Raw genomic sequence first — 20153 nt, 5'->3', positions numbered from 1 at the left:
TCATTTGCATGTGGAACGTCCATCGCAAATGTGTGTCCTAATCCCGAACTATTCAACTGCAGTGTGATTTGTGGACATAGTCAAGCATTTAAAACACAGAAACTACCATTGAAATACTTGATAACTATATTTCTGTCGAAAACAGCGCTCAGTCTTTTCATTCCACATAGATGTGGAGGCTTGATGGCATCTCACCAGCAGTCTCTGTCTTTAGATTTAAAAAGAAACAGTATCATGTTCACAAAATTTGTTTTGTTTTCTAGTTTCCCCCAGTATTTCTGAAGACAAGACTGAGTACACAGTGGTACAAGGTCGGCAGGTTGTGCTGACATGTGATGCTGATGGTGTGCCCTCCCCAACTGTGTCCTGGAACAATCAAGGAGAACCTGTGAGTGGCAGACAGGGCATGTCCATCTCAGACACAGGTGCTCTGATCATTAGTTCTGCCAGGCCTGAAGATTCTGGTCCTTACACCTGTACAGCCATCAACCCAGCAGGGGTAGCCTCCAGACAGGTCAACCTGCAGGTGTTTGGTAAGGGTCGGCTATTTACTTTTTGTTATTGTTAATAGATGGGTTTACTACTCTCTCTTGCCAGGCAGGGGCTGAATTGCGAGGAGCTTACAATAGGCGGGGCTAAATCGCAAGGGTCTGGAGCGAGCTGCCATTCGGCGCCACTCAGGTGACCTTAATACGACAGTAATTACCCCAGGTGTGGCCAAGGAACTGAAGGTTTTGAACCACTCACGCCACACCATTACATGTGTGGTGGGTTCTTTAACGTGCCTGGGGTATGGCTCTCCCCAACATGGGACCTCCATTTTATGTCCTATCAAAGGGACGGCTCTAGCCGAAGCTAAGTACTCATTTTCACCTAAGTAAAGTGAGGAAAGCCGTGTAAAGTGCCTTTCCCAAGGGCATAAGATTGGTGACACGCAGCCAGATTCCAACTCGCTGCCGCTGCACCGCGTGATCTCACAGAAGTTTGCGTGAAAAATATCTCACATGCTTCGACAAGTTAGGGATTAACAGAAGCATGACAGGTACCCAGACATACAGTTACTTACTGATGATGACAAGATATTGTTTCTTTTTATTCAGTCCCACCCACAGGGGATGGTGTTCAGGGTGGAAGCAATGAAGTCAGTGTAACTGTAAGGAATCCAGTCAGCCTGCCGTGTGCTGTAGATGCTATCCCACCACCAACATTTGCATGGAGCAAGGATGGAGAACCCTTGTCAGGCAATTCTCTACAACATGTCATTTTACCCTCCGGAACGTTGAGCATTGCTGCTGTGGAAGTGGATGACACTGGTACATATAGATGCATTGCATCCAATGTGGCTGGCAACTTGACAAAGGACTTCATCCTTAATGTCCATGGTGAGTAGTTGTGTGAGGAAGATTTACCTTTTTGTTCCCTTCATAATCATATTTCACTGTCTATATCATAGGGAGTGAACTATTATGTTTTTGCTGACATATTTTTTTCCTACCATTTTGGTCAATAATTATTGGATAATCATTGAACAAAAGGGGTAAAATGTGTACATTGAGTAACTACCCTTAGACATGATCTTTTCCTCATTTTTTAAAAGCAGTCCTGTAAAATCTATATTTTGTATATTCTAGACCAGTGATGCTATCTTGAACCAAATGAAATTTAATATTCAGTTTTATCTGGGTCATGTACATTGTAGGACTATAAATAATCTGTTCTTTACTTAATGACAGTAACGTTAGTTCACATTTATCTGTGGAGAAACCTATGTCTGTTGATTTTAAAAACAGGGTATCTGGGAATATCAAGTCGACGGATAGTGGTTTCAAACTGCAGAATTTCAAAAATATTGCAGTTTGAAACCACCGTCAGTCAACTTAAAATGCTTAAATACCCAGTTTTTAGAAACAACGGATGTACATGTAGGTTACCCTACAGATAAAGGTGAACCAACGTTAACTGTTAGTCTTTGAAAATGATTTATTTTGGAATTTATTGGCCATTTTCACCAAAAAATATTTGGGCCTCTTGTGTCACTACATACATTTTGTGTATAAAAGCCAAATGACTTTGAATCTACACAGTGTTAATACTATAGGAAAGAATACAGTACAAAATGTCCTTAGAAAGGTACTGAAAGTTTGTTGCAATGCTATGCATCTAAGCATCTGATATATTATGATATCTTAAGTTAGCCATATCTGCTTATTGTCCTCTAAAATATTATATAATGTGCAAAATTACTCTGAATTCTTCCACAAATGTGCATACCCCAATAATACTGCCCAACTGATTGCTGATGACATCTTTTGTTCTGCAGTTCCTCCTACTGTTGGAGATGGCAGGGTGCCCATCAGGGATGTCACTGTTACATTGAACAATTCTGTCACCCTGGATTGCCTGGTCAGTGGCATCCCAAGACCCTCTGTTCGCTGGTTGAAGGACGGAGAGGATGTCAAAATTGGAAATCAAGTCCAACTCCAAAATTCTGGAGACACACTCCAAATCTCCAGAACTAGTCTTCAGGATGGGGGAGTGTACATGTGTGTAGCAACCAACATTGCAGGAGAGGATACACAGTCCTGGGGTGTGACAGTGTGGGGTAAGCTATTAGACAAGACAATTTATCAGTTCAGTTTATTTATTTATCCAGGAAAATACATCGCCTACTGGCGTTTTTCAATACCTCCTGGTGGGCCGGGAGACCCCAACATAAAATAACACAAAATCACAACAACTGAATCAAAATTGAAATCAAAGGTCAAACTTGCATAAGTAATCGTCAGCTGTCAACTATTTACAATACAAATAACTCAAGATAACTTAATATAATAATGGTAATAATAATAACAATGATAACACATTCAGACAGTGGATCAACTTAAAATCAAAGTAATGAAAAGTGGAATGAAAAGTGGAATTTGCATATCAATGTGTCGCTGGTCGGGGAGTGTTTGTTACAAAGTTGATTTGAAAATGAAAAATAACAGTCAGAAGAGAACATAAATGTCAGTCTTAGCGTCAAAACATAATACAGAAATCAAACAAAAGGATCCACTGTGATATGACAGGTACTAAAGTTAAAATATATACAATCAGAATCCTTTAGTCCTGGTCATACAATCGTTTAAACTGTGACAGTGTCTTCGCAGATCTTAATTGGGACGAGAGGGAGTTCCAGAGCACCGCACCTGCGTGTGAAAAAGCTTTCTTTCTATATTCAGATTTAGCTTTAGGCAGTAGGAGTCCACCTTGTGATCTGAGACGGGTATTATGTGTGTGTATTTCTGAGAGTTGGGAGAACAATGCAGTAAGGTGGGGAGGGGTCATGCCGTTAAGTGCCTTAAAAACGAGCGTTGCCTTACTTCTTTTATGTACATCGGCTATTTGGACCCATCCGAGAGTACGTAAGACGTCTGTTGTAGAAGTATAGCGATCGTACCCCAGGATCACGCGGCCAGCTCTAGTTTGGAGTTTCTGTAATTTATCCAGACTTCCTTTACCCCCTTGATCCCAGACAGTGCTGCAGTACTGTATGTGTGGGAGAAATAGGGCTTTGTAAATTATGAGCAGCGCCTCTCTATTCAGGTAGTGTTTAAGGTACTTCATTATTCCGATTGTTTGAGCAAGCTTCTTGTTAAGATGATCACAATGATCATGCCACTTTAACATGTTGTCGATAATGACTCCAAGATACTTGAATTTATCAACTTGCTCAAGAGTAGTGCCAGCTAAAGTGATGTCTAATTCAGTGTTAATGTCGTTTGCTCTTGACGAACCCACTAACATCGTTTTACATTTCGTGGGTTTTAACGACAATTTGTTAGCCGCAAACCACTGGGAAAGTCTGGCTGCGTCGCTCTGTATGGCCTGCTCAATTGCCTGTACATTGCGTGCCGCGAAGTGAATGATCGTATCGTCGGCATACAGTGCAATCTTACAGAGTTGCAAGCAATTTGGTAAGTCATTCACATATATGATAAACAGAAGTGGGCCTAATATTGACCCTTGAGGGACTCCGCAGGTGACATTAATAGGTGAGGATAGGACTGAGTTTATGCATGTATGTTGTATCACTACCAGTCAAGTAAGACTGGAACCATTTGCAAGCCATGTCATCTGCACCGTAATGTTGGAGTTTACGTACCATTATGTTATGGTCAAGGGTATCGAAAGCTCGAGACAGGTCACAAAAAACCACTCCGGTTAGTTCCCTCTTGTCAATAGAGCTTACCCACTCCTCAATAACCGAGTGAAGCGCTGTCTCACAAGAGTGTTTCTTTCTGAACCCAGACTGGTATTGTGTTAAGAGTCTATATTGGGTCAGATACTGATATAGTTGATTGTGGACAGCTCTTTCTAATATCTTAGATATGCCAGGTAGAATAGACACAGGGCGATAGTTACTAGGGTTGGTCTTATCCCCTTTCTTGTGGATGGGCATTATCTTGGCTTCCTTCCATTTCTTCGGAAAATCCCCCGTGCTTAGAGATTTATTGAAAAGCTTGGTGAGTGAGGGGGCCAGTATTTGCGCACCGACCTTGAGCAAATTATTGTCAATGCAGCTGATTTATGCAGCTGATTTCAGTAATTTGCTTCCATTCTTGCACTGCTTAAGAGATTGTTTGACATGGCAAGATTCATGTATGTTTCCTATAATTAGCTTTAAAACTTGCTGTGAGTGAATGAGCTTTGTTAACCTTTTTTAGCCTGGTATGAATATGTTGCCTCATTATATTTACATCACTGCTGTTATACTATAGCTGAATTAATTTCAATTCATAGCAGAAGTTTCCTACCTAGTACAACTGTACAGGAATTTGGCAGTCCTCAGTCATTTTTAGAACATGTATGTGGTATTCATGGCCATGTTGCAGCCAGGGAGAGACCCTGGGAGAAGCTGTTTAACTTCCTTAGACCTTAAATCATCTTGTGCCTACACTACAGGCACATATTGGGAAGAAAGTTTTCATCTGGAAGTAGTGTGGAAGTGCTAATGAAAGTTGTTCTGTTTTATGTTACAATTTTAAGACCTTATATCCGTGCACAAAATAAAGCACTTACCAACAAGCTTTTTCGATCAGTCCTCTGATCTTTCTCAAGTTGAAACCGAGACGGGGGCCGATACCGACTGCCAAGCACCTTCGACCCCTTGCTGACGTCACACTTCCGTTCCGGATGTGTGACTTAGGTTTGGGGTCATTTCAACTTGAGAGGGATCAGAGGACTGATCGAAAGCTTGTTGGCAAGCTCTTAATTTTGTGCACAAATAAGGTCTTAAAATTATAACATAATGTTGACTATCGTCACAGATGAACTTACATTCTTACATTGTTCTGTTTCAGTTCCTCCCACTATACCAGATAATCAGAACATGATAACCCTGACACCACTGGAGAGTGAGGATGTCTCTATAGCCTGCCAAGCCACTGGTGTTCCTGCACCAGTTTTTGTTTGGCTGAAGAACGACCGTTCCTGGCCTGTTGGGGACAGTAGAGTAACCACTGAGGTAGAGACCACCCTAGACAGTGGTGGGCAGAGCAGTGTGTCCAACTATATCACCATCAGGAATGTAAAAGTGAGTAAGATATTAATTCCTTCTCTCCGTAACGTTATGTATGATAGTGGCCCAGCAATACATTCATTGCTTTTTTGTCTCCATTATATATACAAATGTATGTATGATAGTGGCCCAGAAATACACGTGCACACATAGAAGGATTTCACAGGTATCCATGATGGTTCAGGGCTCCAGACTAACTTTTTGACCTAGGAGCATGGCGCTCCTAACTCCTAAAACTTAGGAGCATCAGCAAAAAGTTAGGAGCACCACTATGAAAGGTTGGGAGCACAAGCAAACGTCTGAAGCCATACAAAGTATTACTCCAATAATCAATGTTTTTGACTAGAGGTGGGTATGGCTTAAAGAATTAATCAGGGGTGTTATATATTATATATAATTACCCAGTGACCAAACAAGAAACAAGAGAATACATGAGATCACTTTCAAGTAATATAACACTGATTCCTTACAATATATGATTTTTATAATGTTTCATAAATTTACACAATCAGGAAGAGTAAATTAACCTTACTGCTAGAGGTGAAACTTGACTGTTACATATACAACAACAACAAACTAAATAAAAGAAGTCTACAAGAAAATCTGCAAACCAACAGAGGAGAAAGTGTAGCCAGGACTGTCAGGTACATCTTGTATTTCTTTTGTATCTCTTCTACTTTGTTAAGAACATAGCTGAAAATAGATGCACTGAAAAATTAGAGGTTTACTTGTACTAAAGTTGTAGCCTGTAACATCATTGTTAACTTATATAGAAAAATCTGTGTACAAACAATTCATTATTTCAGTTGAAAAAATCTAGCAGAAAAGATGTGTTCGAAGGGCAAATCAATCGAATCTTCCCCAACAAACAACATCTATTTATCAGTCTTTTGAAAATAAAGACTGCAACAAAAGTAATATCTGAAGGAACCGTGAAAAAATCGCGACCTCCGTTCAACCAAGGAGGTTAACCTCCTTGGTTCAACATTTTCTACGACTTCATTGCCGACACAGCCCCCCTCCCCAGTTTGTCATCGTCGCATTAGCTGTTGTTTTTCCCGCATTCCACCGACAAACAAGCAAAAAAAACCTCCAAAAGAATCCTATACATGTACTTATCACCAAGGACTTTAGGCATTCGATGAGTTTTCGTCAAAGTTACACGCTTTTGAATTGTTCCTGTGTGATTTTTCCCGTGATCACAGCGGGGATATCAGATATTCCGCCAATTAATGGCGCCCGGGCGAGCTACGTCACGCCGAAATGGCCAATGGGGTGCGACTCTCGCGATTTGCGAGATGTGAGTTACATGCTCCCGTAACCGACTTGGGCGAGACTTGAGTTAGAATCAAAATGGCGGCTCGGTGAAGGCCGGAATCTTTGAATTTTGAACTTTGAGCAAAGTTTTCGGGGAGAAATAAGGGCGTTGCTCATTTTTTTATTGGCGCGCCGTGCGACCATCATTTAAAGAATAGGCGCATTATTAAAATTACGGTCGCATTGCGACCAAATCTAGTCGCAGTCACGAGCCCTGTGGTTACTGAAACAGTTTAAGACAGATCTTATTTACCAGTGCAGGTGTAAAGTTGACATTCTGCTACAATATCATCTGGGCAAAACGTACATATTTTCTTCAAAATCATCGGAACATAATTACTAACATTGGTTATCATTTTGTAGCTACATTTGTACATAGCTCAAATGCTAGACCAAAACAGGCGCACTTCGAGTGTTGCAGGATATAAAAAGTAGAGCCAGGAAATTATATTATTCCATTGTTTTCCACAACTGGACTTCAATAAATGTAGCACATGTAACTTATGATAAACAGACTCCAAACATGCAACTGAGGAACCAAATTTGCATAATTATTTAAAAGCAAAAATGGCCAGAACTGCTTGATGATAAATGATCTTACTTGTGACATGTGTAAGTTAATCAATGACGAACATCACCATGCATAGATTATGTAAATGTGTAAGTTATTTGCATAACATCTACAAAAGCTCTAGATATTTCATGAATGTATGAGGCAACTGAACTCTAGTCTTATATTGCTTTGATTTCATATTCTTATTTTCATGGTCAAAGTATATCATCAGACTGAGTATGTCTATGACCAATTACTTAATATTTGATAAAACTGTATACTCTGTAATTTTGTCTGTTGATTGCCAGGGTCAGCCAGAAGGTGTCAGATTTGATACTAACACTTTCTCTGGCAGGTTGGTGACACTGCCATTTATAAATGCATTGCCAGGAACTCAGCTGGGGAGAGTCATAAAGTCTTCAACATCAGTGTCATTGGTGAGTGTGGTGCTCGATTCCTCAGTTTCACGTATGTTCAAGACTTTCTAGTTAATTTCTAGCATCCAACTGCAACACTAAAGGTCCAATAATTAATTAGATGCTAAGATAGCTGCACTCACTAGATTTAATGCATTGATTTTTGTCATTGAAATATAAAATGCACATTGTGTAGGTCTATTACAATTCTGATTAAGGAAAGTAATATAAAGTATGTTGACTATGTTCTCCCTCATATTTACATTACAACATGCTTGTTTTGGTAGTGAAACCTCAAATCTCCGGGCTTGAGCCACCTAGTCCCATGATTGTGCAAGTTGGGACATCCCTGTCCCTGGAATGCATCTCCAATGGAGTTCCTGCTCCCACGGTGCAGTGGAGGAAAGACGGTGCTCTGCTGTCCTCAGATGGACGACTGACATTGCTGTCCAGGGGACAGCTGCTGAACATCGACACTGCAATCCAGAATGATGAGGGCCTGTACACTTGTACAGCTTCAAACGAGGGAGGGCAGGCATCTAGGGACTTCAGAGTTACTATTCATGGTAATATTCATGACGCTGTAGTTAGAGGCATTATGTCAAGTACATGTAGCAAGTTGAGCATCCAGGACAGACATTTTTCTGAATACAATGAAACCTGTTAGGGCAATCACCTCTCAAAGCAACCATCTCTTAAAGATGGCCATTTATTCTTGTTCCCGTGACATTTTCCACTTCCTTTCACTTCTGAATCACTTTACTGTTTAACCAGGAGAGTACACTCAAGAGTACACTTAGACCTGCTTTTCAGGCAGCCCTGGACGTATATTAAAAAACAAACAATAACAATACTGTAACAGTAATGACACATTTCTACAACATGAAATGGTGCCTGTAGTACATGTAATACAGAAGGGAAAAAAAGCTGTCTATGAGTCATATTCTGGTAATTGTGAATATACACTTTCATAAACAATTGATTAAGGTGAAACGAAAAATTAGCCAATTAATTTTTTCAACGGTACCTTACAAATCTCTGAAGCATTCCCATGTCTGATGTCAGTGCTTACTAAATGTTTTTCTGTACAGTTCCTTCTCAGATTGCCGGTGCAGACATCCGTGAAAACATCACCACAATAGCTGGTGACATGGTGGAACTGCAGTGTGATGCCAGCGGGAACCCTCAGCCAGTGGTCACCTGGACCAAAGTCGGCCACCAGGGTGCTGAAAGAAACAGATGGAAACTTCTCAATGGGGGCACCACTCTGCAGGTAGTCCAAGTCCAGCCTGAGGACAGTGGCACATATCTGTGTACAGCCATGAACAATGCTGGAGACGATGAGCGGGAATATTTTGTGAAAGTGCTCGGTGAGTGGCAAAGAAAGTTCACAGATATCAAAAGACTTGAACTTTTTAGGGATGCATTTGACACAAATATTACTGTTAATATTGTTATTAATGTCCTTTTTGTGCTTCTTCAGTACCCCCTACAATAGATCTCAGTGGATCTGGTGAAGATGTAACAACAGTTGTCAACAGGCCCGTGGAACTCACTTGTCCAGTTGAAGGCATTCCCACACCTCAAGTCAGGTGGTTTCACAATCAGAGACCAGTGAACCAAGATGAGAACATCCGCCTCACCAGACAGGGTCAGACACTGTCTGTATCTAGTGTACAGATCTCTCATCAAGGAACCTTCACATGCATTGCAAGTAACATTGTTGGGCAAGTGGAAAGAACCTTCAGGCTCACAGTGCAGGGTATGTAAATCCAATGATTACATTCTGCACAGAATGTTAAAGTAAACAGAATAAGCTTTAGTGTAGCTTTCAAGTTAAGATTATTTACACCATCTCAAACAAGTCTGTAACAAGATTCTTTGTACACAACCAAATACTTAATTCCAGGCCAACATTTGGTGACCTTCTGTCACCTTCCTCAGGGCAATTCTAGATGCTGATCAGTTTAAAGCTCACTGTAGAGTTAGTGCACATCAGCAAACTTTGCAGTATTGTCAACTGCGTTTATGTCATTTGCACGAAAGTTCATCTGTGATGGTGGTTGATATATTGAAGACTGTAAATGTTATTTCTGCACACAAAAAAAAGTTCTTATCAACCAGCTTGAGACCAGTTCTCTGGTCTTCTTGAATTGATTATTGTTCTTGTTCATACAAATGTCATGATGTAGTCTGCAGTAAATTTTCTGTAATGAGCACCATCATCTAACACATGGGTCTCCCTCTCCCAGTTCCTCCCAAAATAGTCATGAGCGAGGAAACAACAAATGTGGTTTCCCTGTTGGGGAGTCCACTGCAGCTGCAATGTAATGCCTCGGGAGACCCTCCCCCCACCATCAGTTGGCTGAAGGAGGGATCGCTCATCACAGCTGACACCCCAGGGGTCCAGGTCCTCGGCAACACTCTCACAATCCTGGCTGCAGACCTCAAGTTACACAGTGGCAGTTACACATGTTTTGCAAATAATGCTGCAGGAGAAGATGACCACAACTTCAATGTACAGATTCAAGGCAAGGAAATTATCACTACATTCAATCGCACATAAGCTTCCAAGTTATATGCCATTGATTATTGTTGGCCAATGGCCATAATGTTATCTGGACCCTTTGTATCTATGATCTGCTAACAAATGCTGGGTACCTTAAGACTGCCATCTTGAAAAGACAGTGTTATCAAGGCCTTCTTAAAAAGGTCTGGAGTATGTACAGCTGAAGTGTGCATACATTGTAATACTGGTGTAATACTGTGCTCACAGTTTAAACACTGGGATTGTGTTCAATGTTGGAACAAAATATACTTGGGTAGAAACAAGACTTACATGTATATGTAGTTACAGTGAGATTTGTCATCTTCATCTTCATCGATGCATAACCTGGGGGAGTCATTTCTACAATGGTGAATTTAGTTTTCTCCATTTTCCTACACAGAGACATCCAACAGCGCCAGCAAGCCGCCTCTTGTCTGTACTCTGCTATCTCAACCATCACCATCAGACCCCCACAGGAACTGATGGTGACAGTTGAGATAGCAGAGTACAGACAAGAAGCGGTTTGCTGGCGCCGTTGGATGTAGGAGAATGGTTTTCTCATATTTTTGAATAGATGAAAATTAGCAAATGACCACATTATTTACATGTACTTTGGTTGTTTGGTTCTGCAGTTGTACCAATAATCAAAGGCCCGGCATCAACAGAAGTGCGCACTGTGGTGGGGAACCCCGTTACCCTGCAGTGTGAGGCGGATGGCACACCACCACCCTCTCTACTGTGGTTGAAGGATGGTCAGACCTTACCCCAGATTTCCAGGTTACGGGTTCTCAGCAATGGTCGCAAGCTGAGAATATTGAGTGTGCAGATGGCAGACAGTGGACTCTACACCTGCATTGCCAGCAATGTGGTTGGAGAGAACCAGAGGAACTTTATCGTGACTTCTCTTGGTAGGGAATGTTAGACAACTTCTGTTAAATGACAAAAACATACAATGATTTAATGCCTCCCATAACTTTTGAGGCATATCGGGCCATCCTATTCCACCTATCTATGATTTTCACAGTACATTTGTATAATTCTATTAACAGTTAAACCTTCTACTATGTAGAAAATGACCCAAACCCCAGACTTTGCTTTAAGTGTTTTGACCTGTCAGCTTCTACAATATGTTTCTTGAAAACAAATGATGGTTTCTTGATGCCTACAGTACCACCAAGGTTACAAGATAAAGATGTACCCAAGGATATCACAATAATAGAAGGGGAGAGTGTGGAGCTCAACTGCAGGTCAGAGGGATCACCGCCGCCTGTCGTAACTTGGCAGAAGGACAGTCAGAACATCCGCACCAACACATTAAATGATGGGCAAACTGTCATGCTGGAGAATGCTAGAGTGGAAGACTCTGGGCTGTACAGATGTCTGGTAGCAAATCCAGCTGGAAACACCACCAAGGTCTTCAATGTTTCAGTGCATGGTCAGTATGTACATAAACATTTTACGCATCCAGCCATCACTCAGATACACACACATGCACACACACACACTAAGACACACTCACACACAATTTTTTTAAGTGTTTTTTTTTTTGCCTTTCGAATGATATTTTTGCATATTCTAATGGCCTCTGGGCCATTCTAAGTGTAATTTTTTAATTGGTTAACAGTTTCCAGTTTTGTTCCTTTTACTTCTACATGTATGTCCGTGGTGAAGCTGTTGGTGTTGTTTGTCATTACTTTAGATTTACTGCACTTACATGTACATGGCATTGTATATGTTGTAATTATTTTGGTTTTGTTACCTTTTGCAGTGCCACCTGTCATTACAAGTGATGAGTCCTCAGTGACAGTAGGAGTAGGAGAAGCCGCACTACTGACCTGCCAGGCAGAAGGTGTCCCTCTTCCCACCATCACATGGCGCAAAGATGGTGTCTTCCTCACCAACAGGGACAGTGCCAGGTATCGCATACTTCCCTCAGGATCTGTGCAGATCTCCTCCACCAGTGTACAGGACGCGGGGCTCTACACATGCATGGCCTCGAATGAAGTCGGCACTGACCAGCAACGGATTAATCTGTTTGTTCATGGTAAGGGATTTTTACCTTTGCCAAGAATGTTATGCTTTTGGTAGAGTTTTAAGATAGTTTATCAGCATAACTTACAAATGTAAATTGATGTATATAGTAAGGTTCTTTTAGTTTAAAACACAACCAGGATAGTACTCACATCCAACGTTTCGATGTTAGATCAGGGTTAGAATGAGTGGATCTACTTCTCACTGCTACTTATAGCGGATGTAGGTGGCGCTGCAGCAGCAAGAATGCCGTCCCAAATGTGGCTCAGTTTGCATCCCCCTTCATTTCTGTTCATGACCGGAGCTGACTTCCTGAGCCAAATAGCCTCCTTTAGGAACATTATTAGTTTATCTATTTGTTCAGCTACGTTAATGAAGGTTAGACATCCAGGTATACTAAACAATATTGTGTTTGAATATTTGTTCAGCTGTTTACATACAGCTAGGGCTGCCTAACTAGCCATAGGCTATTGCCAAGGGCTAACCCTGGGAACATTATTATTTTTTGATTTTTTAAAATCAGGTTTGTAAGGCCTGAAGTTACCATCATGAAGATGAAGAGTGGCCCATAGCGATAACTCTAGCAGCATTTCTTCTCCCTAAGTCAGAAACATCAAGCTTAGGCAAGCTTGACTTCACTGACTCAATAGGCACAGCAGGGGTTACGAGGCTGCTCGGGAAATTCCCTACCCCATTTTGGCCAGAATACTTGATCCGCTCACATCGAAACAAGTTCTTTTACGTGCCCGGGGTATGGCTCTCCCCAGACACCTCCATTTAACGTCCAATCCAAGGGACGGCACTCATTTTCACCTGAGTTAAGTGAGGACAGTTGTCCCAAGGGCACAAGATTAGCAACACGGCAGATGGATCTCGGTCTCGAGACAAACATGGACCCACTGTGCTACGCGGTCCCACTTTGATATCAAATAATGCAGCTGATATTTGTACTGTTATTTGTCCTTTCTTCTATTAGTGCCACCAACAATAGGACCAGGGGCTGCCTCGATCACCACCTTGGTCAACTTTCCTGCATTACTGTCCTGTGAAGTTACTGGTGTGCCTGCTCCCACTGTCACATGGTACCATGAAGGTAAGAATGTAGTAATGTAAACAGTAACAGCTGTACATCACTATGGTATGGGGAAATAGCAATGATTCTGGAAATCAGTAGAAATGAAACACAAGAGGCGAGAAGTACAGTCTCCTGGCTACAACTGGGATTCAAACCTTGGCCGTCAGCTGTGGTTCTAGGTTGGGAAAGCCTGTTACAAGCCTAGCAGGTGGTTGGCAATTAGAATTGTCCTAAACGTCCAACAAAATTCAAAGTTTCTTTGTGAGGTTTGATTTTGGAACTTCGAATCCATGTTGACAATGTCAACTTCTATGTCTTCATTATTCAATCATGGTTGTGATATTTGCTGGTCTTGCCTCCCAATGAAGGTGCCCTGTTGGACTTGGATGAACTAAACTATCAGCTCCTGCCTTCTGGGTCTCTGCGTATTGCAGCCGTGAAACTTTCCGATCAGGGCGTCTTCACATGTCAGGCCAGCAACACACAAGGGACTGCGGAGAGAGACTTGATATTGCAGGTGCAAGGTTGGGACATACTTTTTATGGAAGATACGCCATCTGTGCATTAGGTTTGACAGAATTTTTTGATGGCGTGTCTCCTTTTAGTCTGAGGGAAGAACAGCATTTTTCTCCTGTCTGCCTGATATTTCAAATGTCCTTATAAGTAAAGTCTTTTTTGGTGTTCACAGACTAAGGAACCTATGATGGAATTTGTTCTTCCTTCACCTACAGTCGTAGCAGGGCTTGAAGTTCATTTTTGGGATTAGGTGCACTGGTGCACCCAGCTTAAGAAATTGGGTGCACCAAAATATTTTTGGGTGCACCAATTAAATTGAATTAATAATCTAGTAATAAAACTTAGTTACAAGCTATCAAATTCTTAAACAAGTACCATGATAGACATTTTTATTATCTTTCTAACACTTAGATGTCAAGAATATGATGTATACTAGTATACTTTGATATCTTTACCTACACAAACCTAAGAAATTTTCCTGTGCACCCATAGAACAAGATAAATTTTGGGTGCACCTGGGTGCACATGCACCCAGTATTTCGAGCCCTGAGTAGTGTAGTGCCCACATGCAAAATGCATCATTAAGATCCATCCACAACCTCTCGAGTTATGCAGGGCACAAACACTCACATACACATGCAAACATACATGTACTGGATTGAATTTGTTTATAGCAACATCATAACATGGATGTTCCAGGAAGTAGGTACATTTTGTACATGTAGTTAAATACTACAAATCTGTGATCAATTTGATTGATGCAAGGTTTTCACAGCATAACACTGTATTCTACAATGTTTCTATATCTGTTGTTGGTACACTCAATGGAGTATGTTTGGATGCATCTATTTTTTTCTAAGTAAACACAACACTGTAGACATGATAGTTATCTCTATATACTGTCATACCTTTACTCCTATGGAGACTTCAGAGTTCTCAAGTGAATGTTGTATGAACAATTCTGTCCTTGCCTGCAGAGCCCCCCATTATTGAGGAGGGCAGTACCAACAGTGTGGTGATGGTGGGGCAAGTTGTCACTCTGGAATGCAAAGTGTCTGGAGTGCCCAGTCCAACTGTGGAGTGGCTGAAGGACGGATCTGTAGTTCCCATGACTGACAGAACAAGTCTGGTGTCTACAGGACTGCAGGTGAGTACAGCAATCCTACAAAATGCAATGTTGTCTCCACACCCTATTTCAGCTAAGGATGTTAGCATGCTTTTTCTTGGCCCAATGTTAGGAACACTTTGTTTCATCATGAAATTGGTGCATAGAATTAGAAAATAGCAAGACAATTACTTACGGAAAGATATCCAGTTAGTCTGATGACACACCATTCTTGCCTGCCAAGAAAGTTTAGTACTTAAGATTTTCTCTCTTGACATTTAAATGCCACAGATATCTGCCGCTGTTGTTCGAGATTCTGGGCAGTATTCATGTACAGCTACTAATGCGGCAGGGACAGCCACCAGGCAAATGCAACTGGATGTACAGGGTAAGTCTTTATTTTTTGCCCTTACCGGTACATCAGGCCTTTGACATCACATCTCAATCGCAATGCTCCATTAAAGTTGCCATGGCTGGTGGGCCAATTTTCTACTCAGATGCAACATGCAACAACCGATAGCACTAATGTTACCATTTGTCATGATTTTTTGTCATTGCTTACTTCATTTCTCGAGCTCTTTCTTCCAGCCAAGAATGGAACAGATGCTGTGTAAAGGTAATCAACGACAAGACTCTAAATCATAGATGTATCTCAGTTGCAAGAGCCAAGCCTGTTTTAATCGGTCCTAGGTGAAATGTAGGGTGACATTCATAGTCACAGCTACAACATGTATTGGCATTTGGTTGCGCCATTATTTGGAGTATATGTCCTTGGTGCTAACTGGTTACTGTCAATTAATTAGATTGTTGCCTTTCACAGATCCACCCAAAATCAATGATGAGGATCCTACCGAAGTCTCTGTAGTTGTGAACACAGATGTTGTGCTGCCCTGTAAAGTCCAAGGAAGTCCTGATCCTAGAGTAACATGGCAGAAGAGAGGCCAGATTCTCCAGAGTGGCAATGGATTTGCCCAGAGGGTTGATGGCTCGTTAGAAATCAGAAGAATCAAGGTGTCAGACAGTGGAGTGTACAGCTGTGTCGCTCAGAATAATGCTGGAACAGCTGTCAGAAAAGTGAAGGTGTTTGTGCAAGGTAAGGATGTATGATACACATGTAATATGCATAGTACACTTGCAATGTACATTCTTACATGCATGTAACTCTTACTATAAAAGAACACAGCTTCCTTCTCTGGCCTTTTCATATTTGCTTCACTTATCCAATGTACATTACGCGTACTTGTTAATCAGGCCACACCAATTTTATTTGTTGCTTCTCGGTTTTGCCTGTCCGTTTTTTTTTCATTTTCAAAAAAAAATTAAGTCCAGGGAAAAATGATACATTTTTTTTTAAATATTGCCATTCAGAGCCATGTGCCATGTTCAGAGCCAGTCTAAAAACATTGTCTTTTATTCAGAACATACATGTAATTAACAAATCAAAGGAAGGCATTCATTGTATAAAACGTGCCATTAAACACCCCAGACCTTGTGAAACATTTTTTTTGTTTTTTCGACCTGCCGGTCCAATTTTTTTCAGAAAAAATCAGAGAAGCAAAATAAATTTGTTGTGGCCACATGTTGATAAATACTGATAGTTGTAGTGTGTGGAAATAGATAATAAGATACACTGTATAAATGTACTTTACAGTGCCACCTGCCATAGAGGATGGCCCCAGGACTATCATTACCAAGCAGGGCCAGTCGGTGACCTTACCTTGTTTGTCCAGTGGGAGGCCACGCCCTTCTATCAGCTGGGAGTTCAATGGCACACCTGTCATCAATGCTAATTTCCAGCACCAGGTGTGGAAGGAATGTACATGTACCTGCTGACTATGGCTTATATGATAGTACACTAGTGCAGAATTTTTGAATGACTTTTATAGTTTTTCAATGCACAAGATAACTTGGAAGACAATCCCAGTTTTGGAAGACAATCCCAGTTTTGGAAGACAATCCCAGTTTTGGAAGACAATCCCAGATGCAGCAATGAACCTCAAGCTACAAGTAAACCCTTTGCCCACTTCTTATCACTATGGGTAACTGCACATGAACAATGTCCTGGTTATTTTTAAACACCAAACTCAACTTAGATTGAGGTGTGATAATGGGTCCTGTTAAATTCAGATGGGGCATCAGGGCCCTGAAGACACTGGCTGTCATTAAATGTTTCTCAAGCCTGCATCTCCGGGACCCTATTTTAATGTACATGTACATTTAATGTACATTTTTTTTTTAAAGCATGCCAACAATGTGCTCAGTACATGTATAATTAAGGTTTTATTTTTGTTCATTGTTTTAGATGCTGTTTTCTGGTGGACTTCAGATTCCCATTGCCCAACTGCAGCACACAGGCACATATGTTTGTAAAGTAAGCAATGAAGCTGGATCTTCCTCTCGGACCATGACTTTGGAGGTGCAGGGTAAGGACAGTGATGTTTGGTGCTGTTGGCATGATGTCTGTATCCTAGGAATCTGTTTCAGTTGTGCACTTTTAATCAAGTGTACTCTTCTGTAACTCATGCAATTTCAACTCCTATAGGTTAATCTAATATCAACATCTACATGTCTAAACCAAGGACATAAGCATACAAGCATATTCAAATATACATAGATTCTGAAGTTTGGTTGCCGTGTTCTGTGGTACATGTAATTATACATACATGTAAGTACATTTATGTGTGTTTTAATTTTTATTTGGTGATTTTCTTCAGAAATCACTGACTAAAGAGACTCTTTTTATACCACCATTGCTTTATTCACATCCAATTTTTCTGACTTGAGCACATTGCACTTACGTTGCTGCATGCAGTGCCAGGTTCTTTTTACAATCAGCAACACACAACCAGAATTACCCTGAAAAATGGGAAAGAGTCTTGTGTGAAAAGAGTCTCTTTAATATTCAGTTACATACCTGGTCGTTCAGTGTAATTGGGTCCATCAGTGTAATATAACCAGCTGCTGCCGTGCCGCGTGCCTGCGAAGCTGGTGTGTTGCGCTGAAGGGTGGTTATACTGGCTATATAGATATAGATACAGATACATACCAACCTGCAGCTGAGGAAACTATCCCACGGGAATCACTGAAGTAAGGTTGTTTTTCACAGCACCTCCATTGATAGCCCCAGTCCAGACCCAGAGGACAGTTGTTGAAGGTGAAGATGTAACATTACCATGTGAAGCAGAGGGAACTCCTGTTCCAGCTATAACATGGCTGAAGGACCAGCAGGTTTTGAGTTTACCTACTTCAAGGTTACAAGTCAGCCCTGGCCAGCTCACCATAAAAGAAGCACAGGTACATGAGACTCTTTGTTTTATCATTAGATTTATCAATGAATATAGCAGAAAGAGGACCAGTTGTTTCTAATAAGTTTACCTTTATTTTAATTCCTTTAAACTGACCCCTTCAATGATTTCTGTAAGATATGTTAATTGCCTGGTATGTTTTTTTCCTAGAGGGAAACATTGGGTTTATTGTTATGACATACTTGTACTGTTCCATTGGCCATTTGTTCTTTGCTTGCAGAGAGACGATGGTGGGGAATATGTCTGCACAGCCATCAATGCTGCAGGGGAAGACTCCCATTCTTTCACTCTTATCATTTTTGGTGAGTTAATGAATCATTGGTGATATTTGCCATTGGACTTCCTTAATATCTATCTTGGTGAGAGGAGACCAATAAAAAACAAACAGCACATTTTGTTGTAATTCTGGCCCAATTGTTTATTCGTAGCTTTGGGGAAATGACAGCTCAAAGACGGTATTCGACCGGTTTCAACTTTGTTCGTCTTTCTCAAGAATGACAGAGATCGGACCACTCCTCCTTTTATACCTTTTCTGTGCCTCCCTAGTGCAGGGTGCTAACTTGAGTTAACAATATTGACCAATCAGCGTAATTGGTTTGGCAGAATTGTTGTAAGCTTTGCTATAGGTACACTCACTCACACGTTTTTGTTGTTTGTGTTACCAGTTGTGCCCAGCATAACAAAAATCCCTGGTGACACAAAGGTTACAAAGGGAGCAGATATCCAGCTGGAGTGTGCAGCAGAGGGCGTCCCCACACCCATGATCACATGGACGTTCCGAGGGAAAATTCTTCCAGGTACAACAAACTAGAGATTGGGTTCTGGGTAACATACATTCTCATAATTCCACCAGGTGTCATTATACCGCCACCTCAAAAAACGTTGTTATAGAGGCCTTCCCAAGATTGCCTTCAACACCTAAATATCTGAATTGTATTACATTTAAGATATTTAACATTCTGTGTTCAAGGCAATCTTGGGAAGACCTCTATACTAACGTTTTTTGAGGTGGCGGTATTATGGCACCTGATCAGATGGAATTATGATAGTCGATGTCATACTCTAGGACCTTAACATGCATATGGGTGAATGTTGCACAACATCACTACATGTACACAATGCAGATATCACAACACTTCTGTGCTCCAGATGAAAAACTTGAGTTTTGAAAAGAGTTAAGAAATTATTTTAAAAATGTAATTACAAATTAAACATGTTTGTTTTGATGCACCTTTCAACTTGTGTACATTTACAGCTAAATAAAAGACATTTGTCATCACACAATTATGGTATTAACACACAATTGCATATCTTGACTTACCAGTTCCTACCCATGGTACAAGCTTGTACACCTGCCAATAAAGTGATATTTTTCAGCACCCAGTGTGAATGGTTACAGTTCATTGGTGGTGAGGAATGCTAGGAAGAAGGATGAAGGGACTTATTCCTGTGTGGCAGAGAACACTGCAGGCAGACGCAAAGTAGTGGCAGCTGTCAAAGTTAACTGTGAGTTCAAACAAAGGTCTTTGAAACAACATGCCCAACATAGACATTGTAATCCTCTCTTCAGCAAATGTAGAAACACACTAATAACTTGACGGCAACTTTGGAGTCAGAATAACAGAATGTCCATCCTCTGAGTGAGTCATTTGAGGTCAAAGCATATGTCATTGAGATCACGCATTGTGCATCTAAGTAAATATCATTGCCATGTTTTCTTTGCA

The 20153-nt window shown here is 41.0% G+C and overlaps 1 protein-coding gene across 1 annotated transcript in view; it reads left to right on the top strand.

Moving 5' to 3' along the window:
• LOC118421584 (hemicentin-1-like) overlaps positions 1-20153 on the top strand; it is a gene marked incomplete in the record, with an annotated part of 101841 nt that overhangs the window by 55012 nt on the left and 26676 nt on the right. Inside the window, 23 exon segments of the mRNA XM_035828931.1 lie at positions 264-533; positions 1101-1382; positions 2321-2602; positions 5346-5578; positions 7789-7870; positions 8137-8415; positions 8941-9219; positions 9333-9611; positions 10102-10380; positions 11030-11305; positions 11566-11832; positions 12166-12441; positions 13405-13521; positions 13872-14027; positions 14997-15166; positions 15416-15512; positions 15945-16217; positions 16776-16927; positions 17427-17547; positions 18231-18418; positions 18650-18731; positions 19095-19226; positions 19807-19935. Of these exon segments, the coding sequence (XP_035684824.1) occupies positions 264-533; positions 1101-1382; positions 2321-2602; positions 5346-5578; positions 7789-7870; positions 8137-8415; positions 8941-9219; positions 9333-9611; positions 10102-10380; positions 11030-11305; positions 11566-11832; positions 12166-12441; positions 13405-13521; positions 13872-14027; positions 14997-15166; positions 15416-15512; positions 15945-16217; positions 16776-16927; positions 17427-17547; positions 18231-18418; positions 18650-18731; positions 19095-19226; positions 19807-19935 (4701 nt within the window).

The sequence above is a fragment of the Branchiostoma floridae genome, chromosome 8, assembly GCF_000003815.2.
Source record: "Branchiostoma floridae strain S238N-H82 chromosome 8, Bfl_VNyyK, whole genome shotgun sequence".
NCBI classification, from domain to species: Eukaryota; Metazoa; Chordata; class Leptocardii; order Amphioxiformes; family Branchiostomatidae; genus Branchiostoma; species Branchiostoma floridae.
Note: the sequence above shows the minus strand (reverse complement) of the source record. Positions and strands in the feature narration are given on the sequence as shown.